At 47.6% G+C, this 11,310-nt stretch overlaps 1 protein-coding gene across 1 annotated transcript; it reads right to left on the reverse strand.

Annotated features, from left to right (window-relative positions):
- Positions 1-481: 481 nt before the first annotated feature.
- On the reverse strand, positions 482-4,907 carry LOC119453377 (serine hydrolase-like protein). The gene is made up of 3 exons (XM_037715420.2): positions 4,761-4,907; positions 3,457-3,751; positions 482-2,399 (listed from the first exon to the last, which is right to left on the reverse strand). The coding sequence occupies exons 2-3, from the start codon at positions 3,465-3,467 to the stop codon at positions 1,430-1,432; spliced, it is 981 nt and encodes a 326-aa protein (XP_037571348.1). The 5' UTR covers positions 3,468-3,751; positions 4,761-4,907; the 3' UTR covers positions 482-1,429.
- Positions 4,908-11,310: the final 6,403 nt, after the last annotated feature.

Below are 11,310 nucleotides of genomic sequence, written 5' to 3' on the forward strand. Positions count from 1 at the left end.
TTCGCATCAAAACTTCTGAGCTACGAAGGTAGTATTTTATAGCTGCAGATAGTCCTGTGCACACTATTTTACCACCATGGTCTTATTTTACCACCATATGACACGGTCATAAAGAAATATCAGACTGCCTTATCATTCCGACGCATTTACTGCCTCGCATTGCTATCTAAGATGTACACCTGGGAGAGTTTCATGCATGTGCCCGGGCAGATAGACTGGAGAGAGCCATATCAGTACCATCGTGGAAAGAAAAAAAGCGTTCACACATGCACGGTGTACAGGGTAAACGAACAAAAAGGGGCAAACGAAACGCTCTCACGAAGGGCCTTTGTCAGCGCTTTTTGCAGTGACGACAGCGTTTACACACCGCTGCTTTATGACAGGAATGCCAGATAACCAGCACTGTCAACAGCTACAGAGCTTTGACCGACATCGCCATCTCAGAAACACAGACACAGGCACCGATAAGCACTCCGTCAGTAAAGAAACTTTATTGGCCTGAAAACGAGTTCTTTCGCTAAGGCATTCGGGAAGAGCACGCATGGCACCTCTCACATTTCAGCGGTGCTGCAGCTCGTTTAAAACGCAAGAACACACAAATGATACCATATACACCTACGCGAAGATATGAGTAAATCTACAGTATGCTATATGTACAACACATAGTTATGAACGATTGTGTTTGCCCTCGTCTAGAATACACGTTTTTCTATACATATTAACATGCACTTGCGGTATACGTGCGACCGTTCCTTTTTTGTTTCATTCACGATCACTGTATAGTTATCAGTGATGAAATTGCTGTAACCCTTCTATTCCTGCGTTATCGTTTGATACTTAAGTATCAAGTACCATCCTTACTGTGTCGGGACCTGAGTGTCCTTGGACTAAATTACGATAGAGTTATAACAGAGAGGAGACAAAAGGCGTCTGCGCGCACGGACAGTGGCACGGTGAATTGACCATGTGCTGTCCGTATCACGTAGACGCAAAAAAAAAAAGAAAAAAAGAAAAGTGACCGTGGCTCCATGCCTTCATAAGCCATGTTCATTTGACACCGACGCTGCTCGCCATTTGTACGACGTTGACGCATTGCTTCTGCTTAATTTTATGACTGCGCTTCGAAACTGTCACGTGATGATAATTCCTATGACGTCATGCGGCCGTCATTTGTACAATTTTCTTCCCAAGGCGCCAGTAAGCCACGCCATTGTGATTATTACCTCTTTCGTATTGACTATATACATGTATATATGCTTGAATAATTCCAAACTACACTTCTTCTTAACTTTCCTTTATCCATGGCTTGCATACCGCGGGATAGGATCCCCCCCAATATGTTATAACTTATAGTTCTTCCCTGATCAGGAAAAAGAAAAAAAAAAGAACTGTGTCGTCATGCACCAGACCCTCTTGGTGCAAAGTTTGATCAAGTGCACATGAAGTCGTTCACCCTGCGCGCCACCGTGTCCGGATCAGTCACGTGCCCGTTGTTCTCGCTCTCCAGCACGACGTAGCTGAAGCGCGAGCATTGTTCGGCACCGAGGCAGCGCACGATCGCCTCCAGGGCGTCCAGGTGCGGCCTTGCGCCATCCGAGAGCCTGCAGTCCCGCTGCAGCACCATCAGGTTGTTTCTGTAGCGCGGAAGCGTCCTGTCGAAGACGCCCGGGTAGAGCCCCTGCGGCCGCGCGTGCCTCAACCGGCGGTCGGTCGTGAACACGTAGCGGTCTCCGAACACGCGCGTGCAGCCCCTTGCCATGAGCAGCTCCGCCGAGGCGGCGCTGTGTCCTCTCGATGCCAGGACGTCCATGACCTCCTGCCTGGTGTACGAATCGCGATGGTCCTCATCTTCACCCACGCACTCGTGCGGCTCGAAGCTGGGGCACGTCGCCGGGAAGGATCCCTCGACGGACGCAAGCCGAGGAACCCTGTCCGGCTGTAGCGCGGCGAGGTAGTAGCCAATGCCAGCGCCCATGCCATGACCCAGGACAGAGAAGGTGTCCCACTTGAGGTGGTCGACGGCCGACAGCACGCTCTCGACGTAGCTGTCCAGGGTGTAGTGACCGCGGGCCGGAAGGTGCGAGGACAGGCCGTGGCCGGGTAGGTCGAGGGCCACCAGCTTGAACTCGGCCTTGAGGAAGGGCACCAGCGGTTCGAAGACGGCCGCGTTGTCCAACCAGCCGTGCAGCGCCAGAACTGGCTGTCCGTCGTCGGGCCCCCACTGCTTGCCGGCCAACTGGCCGTTCGGCACCGGAAGCACGAGGTCGCGGGTGAGACGCTCCTTGAGCGATGCCGAGGACGCCTCACGGCGCGAGCCCAGCACTCGAAACGGCTCTAGGCAGCACCGCGGCGTCTCCCGCAGCAGACCTCTCGCCAAGACTAATGCAGGGCTGCTCAATCTGCGAAGGTTTCCATTATAGAAAAGAATGTTGGGGGCACGGGGTAACACGAAGTTCCGAGGGAGTAACAAACTGGTTGACTTTGTGATCTTGTTTCGCGCACTTACAGTTGCACACTGCTACTGCTACTTTCTATGTTCTCTCTCTCTCTCTCTCTGCCCAATGCTATACGGGACAACTCCATGGAATCAATAGGCGTGGTAGTGTTAGAAACAATGGAAAACAATAGAACACGCTCAAGCGATTCTAACGATACGTGGTTAGGGATCTAGAGAGTGGTTTCGTTTCGTGATAGAAGTGGAGCTATCTTCTGCAGTCGTAGCATAAAAGTGAGAGAAAAGGTCCTAGTGAAGCAGGAACGTGCAGTAAATGTCTCACTGAAAAAGGTCACCTTGACCGGCCTTGTGAAGCTCAGAGCTTAGGAAGACCAAAACGGAGTGCGGTTAAGAAAAGAGGAAAAGAGTGCTGCTTCTCTGGCGATATTGTAACTCGTACTTCGACATTTCACGGGGAAAAGAGAGGACAATGTGTGGGAAGCGCGGTAGAGTACGTGCGACATACAAGGAATGAGAAGCCAGGACTGGTGCCTGTGAGCAGGCGAGCAGCCCCATAAAAGCATGGACATATGTTGGGCTAAGCTTGCTGTAGCTCCTGCAGTAATACATAAATCCGTGGCCGCTCCCATCGACTGCATTGACATGCCGCTAGGTGATCAATGCGAAACTAAATATATAAAAGCGATAGCGGATCCTCTTGTGCTGTGGCGGACTCCGAAAGTTACTTGGAGTCCTTTATTGCACCGTCACTCACAGTCTGCATCGATGTGCGTGCATAATTTGAAACTGTAGCTTATATATACGTACACATTTCAGCTGGCTTATCGAGTAATGTCACCTTGCATTGTTGCCATTCGCAAATGCGTCGATTGTGTACTGCTAAAATTAATCTATATCGTCCCTTGATATTTGATAGAGGAGCCAAAATAGTGACGCTGCGGCAATTGCACCTCATTGCTCTAGCTGGGGGCATGAGAAGAGAGAAGGTGAGAATCACGTACCTGAGAGCCATGATGGTGGCGGCGGCGTGGTGTCCCCTACTGTCATGGACGAAGAAGCGCCGCGAGGGCTGCAAAGTACGCGTAACTTCCCCTCACTCTCCGACTGATCATCGCTAAACAAAGAGCAGGGTGCAGGGTGCCGATAAAGAGCCGGGCTCCGGGTCCAGATAGAGGGCATCCCCGTTTCCGCAATCAGCCTTATCAGCCAGCGCGGGATGGCCGGCTCGGTGGCGGCATGTAAACGGATTCACAACCTCCCTCAGAGAGCACGTGCCTCCTCTTCTTGGCGCCTCCGCTGCGAGAGAGAGAGCGAGAGAAAAAAAAATGAAACCAACTAAACATCCAGTCTGTGCGCGGCGTGCGTTATACGAGTCCTCGCAGAAGCATTGAGGGGTATGTGTTTGCGTGGCCCTTGCCGAGATGCCTGGCAAGCCTTAGTCACGGCTCCGCGATGGCGAACACGAGAACAACGCACATGTGCGGCGGTGAGCGCGTGCTCAAGCAGCTCACTCCTCCCTATATCAGGTTGCGCGACTTGGTACGACGTCGATCGGAACGCGCTTTGTCGCGTCTTAAAGAGACGCCGCGCTTCGTCCTTCTCCCGAAATACCGATTACGTGCAATTCGCCGTTTCCTCTCGTCTTTCTATCCTTCCTCTATATACAGCGCTGCGCTCTACCGCTTGTTTTGTGTTGCGCGGCCCTCGTCGACATTCGTCATACTCCACAGGCCCGAAACAAAAGTCGATGGCGGTTTGCCGACCGCGAAGAAGCGGTTTCGGCTGCATGCAATCGCCGGCTGGACCTGTTTGCGCGAGTCTGTCGCTCCTCGGTCTCCGCGCTTCAGGTCGATGGACCTTTTACCTGCACAATGCAAGACGCACGTACCGTATGTCTTCGCGGCGGCGCTGAAAGAGCGAAAGTCGCGTTGGGGCGGAAACCTCAAAGTATCTTGTTCGAGGCCACGTATGACAGGACAAGTGCAAACGTTTGCCCTCCGTGTTCTATACTCTGCGCTCCACCGTCGTCTTTCCTTACTTTCTGTGCTTTAAAAAATATACTTGCGGGGTTTAAGGTCCTGAAAATACACACAGGTGGCTTAGTAGGGAGCTCCGGATTAATTTGGCCAGCTGGGATTCTTTAACATGCAGCCAAAGCACGGTACACGATCGTTTTAAAGCGCAGCTTCTTTTGCCTCTTCCTTCGACTTTTCCACTGCTGCTACTGCTGCTGCCCTGGACGACGCGCGTGTGTGTGTGTTTAGGGGGGGGGGGGGGGGGGGGGGGGGGGGTTATAAGAGCTCACGGCAAGGGTGCAGGAGACGAGATGGGCGGCGTCAATGAAGTTTCGGTAGAGCGGGGCCACAATGCCCTCTGGCGCGCTCTTGGGGACGCAACGTTGATGCAAAGCATTGCAGGAGGTGCCGCGCTTGCTTCCGTGCTCACGCGCATCAGCAACGACAGTCCAGGGAGGCGATAGGGAGAATGTTAGAGAGGGAGTAGAGAGAGAGGAGGCAGGGAATAGGTACAACCGACGCAGACAGGAAACGGATGATTAACCTTACCCCTCTGCGCTCGTGGCAGTTCACCTAACGTGACACGGACGAAAGATAATGCGTCGTCAGAAAACATTGTTCATTTGGGCTCTCTTCAGTAAAGGAATGCGTGAATGAATGACACGTGTCTCTGCGTTCTGTGTAATACGTGGACTAACACAAGTGGTGCAGGCAACGTAACGTTTAACATCGCATCGCGACTGTCGTATATGCCGTCAACATCACCACCAAATACCGTCAAGGAATGCATGCAAACAGCATATAAAGCTTCGCTTACATCGATTATTATTTTTTTTTTTGCATACCGCCTGCATCGGAATGCGACCGCGGTTTGATCTTTCAATAAGTTGAGCAGCTTCAACGCAAGCTGCAGTTCACTTGCAATAGAAGCATGCGTACTCTCAAAGCCTGCTGTCTATATACTCGTCAACATTCTTTGCTGATGCTGTACCTTCTTTAGCAAGGAAAAACCGCGTACAAGGTTTCCGATACTTCAGTACGTGACGTGGTAATGAGAACACCCAGGCAGTGGAAAGCGCTTAGAACCATTGGTAGGCTAGTCTTGATATTTAAGCGTCACCGCCGTTTGCAACGTATTCGTTATGGTTTGCATTGTGCGTATTTTATGTGCGTCGTGCCTCATGGTTCATATGTAATGTTGAAATCTTTGCCTGCGACAGCGCAGAGTTCTGACACTTGGCCATGAAAAACTTTACACGCTGTGGTTCGAACACTTGTTGCTGAAGAGCGCTTAAGGTGGCGGTCCCACTCCGGCGGCACGAGCCCCCCGTTTTCAGTACTTTTGGAGCAACTGTGGCGGCTCTTCTACTTTGGATATGAAGTTGTCGGATAAACCATAAAAAGCTTAATTCTTGTAGATTCCAACTATATATAATATAAGAAAATTGATTAATGTGATTTAGAAATAAATGTTCAAGAACAAGCAAGAGATACATGGTTTTTCCGAACTGTGTCTCACTTATGACCATATTTAGAAGAAACTACCGCACTTACTGCATTGCGGCTTGCTCTATAGCTTTAGGACATAATGTTCTAGTTCCTAGACGTAGCAAAATGATTTTGAATTTTTACTTTTTGGATAGGCTGCTTTTGAAAATTGACAAATATCGCAATCTTCTGTTGTAAACATCCCGGCAACTACATGCTCAACGAAGCTAAATTTGGATAGAGTTCAAGGAATTTCCATTTAGGACGCAAAATTTCATTCATGTAACTTTATTAGTTTTCTTAATAATGCGGCCGAAATTAAGCAATATTTAGAATTCTGGTTTTATTTTTTCCCATTTTTGCGGGAAGTACTAAAGCTACGAAGCTGCGGTTTAAAACTAATAAAGGTACACGAATGAAATTTTACGTCCTAAATCCAAATTCCTTGAACTCTACTTTAACCAAAATTTAGCTTCGTTGAGCATGTAGTTGCCGGGCACTTGGGGAGGGGGAAAGGGGAAGAATAGATAAAGAGAGAAAAGAGAAAAAAAATGGAGTCAGTCATTCGCAGCGACAGTCACAGAAGAATCTCCGCTGTCACAAGCATTCGTACAATCCAGTACTCTTCACGAACTGCAGAAGGGCTTTTGTGGCCTTTTGCATGCAAGAATGCGTAGGCCATGACCCAAGAATCTTTTCTCCGAGAGCGTTCTGTTATCTAGCAGGCTGAGTTTTAGCTGGAGAATAAGTCGTGAGTGTGAAAAGATGGACTAGTGACACAGAAGGTGCTCAAGAGTCTCGTCGCATCCGCACAAATTGCACGCCGCACTGTTGGTCATCCCCTATAAGAACGAATAGGCGTTGGTAAATGCGACACCCAACCACATGCGACAGAGTAAAGTTGTTTCACGACGGGAGAGTCCAGGTGGTAGGCGAAGTCGCAAGTTAGGGTCAAGAGAGTGAAACGTGAGTTGGTGAAACCCGGTGAATTCCATCGCTGAAGTGTGATGTGGCGAGCAATCGATTGAAGCTGCCGCGCAGCATCCGTTCTTGAGAGTGGTATAGGAACCAGCTGATGTTTGTGATGAGCCGAGCGTAATGATGATGAGCCTTCTTAAAAGGCTGTATACGATCGCATGCACACTTCTCGCGTGCCAGCGCCAAGTCGTTGTTTCAGATTCTGACGCGCGCGTCATGTCGCGAAGTACGTGAGAAATCACGTGCGCGCGAAAAGCACGCGCGTGCACGCCAGTTTGCATTAAGTCACAGGTGCAGGAAAGAAACAGGCGAATAGTATAGTCAACCTCACCACTGTCCCTCGCGTCGCACTTCTCTCTGCCGTTCACCTCTCCTCGTCAATCTTCCCTCGGCAAACATCAAACATGACCTTCTTCCGTCGTCGTGTCATCGATGCGTCGGCGTCTCACGTTGTGCATTCGCATGAACTGCTGTTTGAATTTCAGTGTAACTTGTGAACGGTGTATAGTACAAAAACATGGCATAAGATTTCACGTTGCATGGATGGCAATAATGACAGTTGTACGCATCGCATTTAGTTGTATGACATCTATATCGTTTGATTATATACACTTCGCTATAGCACGTAGGTTAGAGCCGCATAACTTGCATAACTTTTTCTTTAATAAGGACACTCAGCCAGTGGCACCTACTGGAGGGATAAACAAACAAACAAACAAACAAACAAACAAACAAACAAACAAACAAACAAACAAACAACAAACAACAAACAAACAAAAATAAAGTATATCAAAGATTGTAAAATCTCATAACTCCCATACCCAATAATCCGATATTAAATATATGGCATCCCTTATAAAACCAGTTTTTTTTTTCCATACAACATGTGATGTTATTGGATATGGGAGTTATGGGGGATACGCTTTTTTTTTTTTTCAGTAATCGGTACCCCTGTCTCTTTTATATTGTACAATTACTTGTTCTATAGTATGTTGTGCTTCACATGAATCGCGGACTGTCACAGACTAGCCAGCTTACCTTAAGATAAGCTGGCTAGTTTGTACAGCTTGTGACAAATTTCCATGTTTCTTGCTTCAGTTCTGAAAAAAAAAAAAAATATCCCGATCCTATTCTTTGTCGTTTCGTGTCGTCGAACCTGTGGAATGACACTGCGAAACACTGATAATTCGTTATTTTCTTACGTGGACGCGTTTGAAGTCACTTATACAATAACCGCGGTTCAGCTGGCACTGCGCGGACCTTTGTTTTCAACGCGAGCGTCGTTGTACTCGCATTGTCTCCTCAGATCTGCACCCGGCTATCGACATTATTAATCCCGATTCTCTTTGTACGTCGATAAAAGCGCTGCATTCAATATTATTATTACATTTACGGCCACTGCGTGCTGAGCTGGTCGGCGATCCGCCTGCGCGTTGTTCTGATATAGAACTCCAAGGAAACGCCCGATGACTGGCGGTTTTTCTCCACAACTCTAGGATGCGTAAGATTGCGAATCGCGCCTTGCGCTTTGTTCGGCATAAGTGGACCTATCACATCCCATAACCGATACGCAATCTATTGTGTAATGCTGTCTCGCGCGGTTCTCGCTGAGGGCTTCAGTTGACGATCAAACTGAAGGTGTTCTTAAAAGCGGCCGGAAGAGCTGTAAATCGCAGAGCCTGTAAGGTATAGTTTTATCGTGAAATTTTCTGACACAATATTTTGGTCGAGTTGCGATCAGTCAGCACATACCGAAAATACCTACACCGTGATAATAGCAGTAGCAGCGTGGAAATAATTAGGAGGAGTTAATACCGTCCAAATGCTTTCTTGCCAACCAAGAGAAACGTCTTTATCTGCACAACGGCAATGACATCAACGACGGAAGCTCACAAACTCGGCGTGAGAGGCCAGGACACAGCATGTTAATTCGTCTCCCAGCGCCTAATTTCTAGGCGTGTGCAAATATAATCTATACTTCGAACAACTAATGGAAGTTTACATTCGGTGCTCGATTGAACTAACTCATATTTGAAATTTCGAATATTCCTTCGACTGTTATTTTCGAATTATCCACTCTGACATAAGGGTGACTGAGAAGTGGGCTTTCAAACGAATTATTTGGCGAATCGCGAGACGGCGTAAGAGAAAGATAAAATTAAAAGTTAAATTCTGGAGTTCTGCGTGCAAAACCACAATTTGATACGACGCACGCCGTAGCGGGGGGACTCCGGAATGATTTTAGTACCTGGGGTTCTGTAACGTGCACTATGCACGGCATACACGCGTTTTTGCATTTCGTCCTCATCGAAATGCGGCCGCCGTGGCCGGATTTGATCCCACGACCTCTTGTTTAGCAGAGCAACGGTCTAGCCGCTATGCCACCAGGGCGGGTAAAGGAGGATGAAGCCAGCAAACGTAAATATGAAACTATTCGAAATATTTGCACGGTAATCGCGAACTGTTCGAAAATTGTTCGAAAACTTGTAGATTCGTATTTGATTCAGCGCCATCACTGTTCGGGTTGCATATTCGACTAAACGTCATTATTAATCGATTCGTTTTCGAATCACTTTCGAAAAACCACTATTCGCACGTCTTTGTATAATTTTAGGGGCGTACGTTCTATAGCAAAATTTCCTAACGGAATTGAATAACTTTCTTGGGGGGAAAATGACCTTAGGATATGGAAATCGAGTACCAGATTTTTCGAAAAACAATATGTTCTAAACAAAAAATCAAAGTTGCACAAAATATGCTCGCTGAAAAAAAATTCAGAGCCCTTCCACTACTGTGAAGATGGAAGCCAGCGAAGCTGTGACTATATAGGGTGGGTCTGCTATATTGAATATTGCTATAGTGAATTTATTTATTATCATTATTGACTATATTGAGCGTCTTCGGCACGCTTGTCAAAGAGCAAGGACACCGGCGTGTTGTTCTCGCCCGGCGCGATGGCCAAGTAGTGCGTTTGCTGCGCTAAGTCAGTCCCATTATCATAGACTAACGTATGAGCCACAGTGTTCATAGCCGCGGCACACTGCACGGCATCATCAGAATCCTGACGTCAGGATCCTGGAAGATGTGGTTAAACGAGCGTCAGTCCCATAGCGAGCTCCAAAGGTCAACTGCTGATAACAGCGCTAGCGCGATCTCTACGTCACGAGACAAAGGGGCACAACAATTGGTGGGACGTGCCGCCGCCGAGTATCGCGACACTTGTGAGAGAGGCATCGGCGGTGGCGAGGGGTATAACAATGGGCCATCCATCATCAGTTTTGACACCTGTACTGAGGCACAACTGGCGGGAAACCGCAACACACATGCAGCCAAACCACCACGCACATAGAGCCAAATCTCATGCTGATGATGATAGATTTTTCTACACGCGGACACGATCCTGGGGAACCTAGCCCTTAACAGCTTCGCTGTAATAATAAATAAAGGAGGCTTATCTGATACGTACAATGCACTGATGGGCTTGTAAAGGAGATTCAACTGAAAGATGATCGTGTATATATGTGGAGCATTATCAGAACGACATTAATGAGACATGGCGAGATGGTCCAAATAAAATTTGTAATTGAAGCTTATGCTGTTTTGTGCCATACTGCGTTCGTTGTGTTCTATTCTTGTCCAGTTGAAGTCTCGTTGTTTTTTTTTTTTTTTTGTTTTGTTTTGTTTTTTCTGCAGCCGTTACACGGCTCCACCTCGTCGTCCAGCGCAGGCATGACAGCGAGACGCACGTCTGTGCGTGAACTTCGTCACATACTTGCGGTCTCGATTTTGTCGTGTATGGTTGCACAGCACAACAAGTGTGTTTGTTCCACACCCCGCAGCGCCGGGCACGCCCTTGTTTCCTCCGACCTAGCACCGATACCGAAGGTATATAGTGCACTCGCACTTAAGGAGTGAAATCTCCCATCGTCATGACCAAGTCTCCCTTGGTTGTTGGCTCCAGCCTGACTCATTCCCTATTGTCACTTTTTCCTGTTAACCTCAGTCTTAATTATCTACCTCGTATTATCTAGGTTAATAAGAACGGTGGAACGCGTACTTTTCATTTACTCGGAAACATACAGAAATGTCAAGGACCGATGAATATGTTTAAGAAATAGAGATTTCAGAGCATCAGTCTGTCTTTATTGAACAACCCTCGTGCATACACAGAAATATACACATTAAATTTTCTTTCTAATCAGTTCTTACGAGTACTATATCGTGCCGTACAGTCTTTTAAAATTTTGTTTTCTTAAGAAAAAACGAAAGTGTATACACATAAAACACAGATATATTGAAGCATATGAAGAGGCTCGAGTATAGCGAATGAATTGCACGGGACATAGTGAGAAGCGTTTGCGACAGTTCTCTGTT

Source organism: Dermacentor silvarum, chromosome 5 (genome assembly GCF_013339745.2).
Source record: "Dermacentor silvarum isolate Dsil-2018 chromosome 5, BIME_Dsil_1.4, whole genome shotgun sequence".
NCBI classification, from domain to species: domain Eukaryota; kingdom Metazoa; phylum Arthropoda; class Arachnida; order Ixodida; family Ixodidae; genus Dermacentor; species Dermacentor silvarum.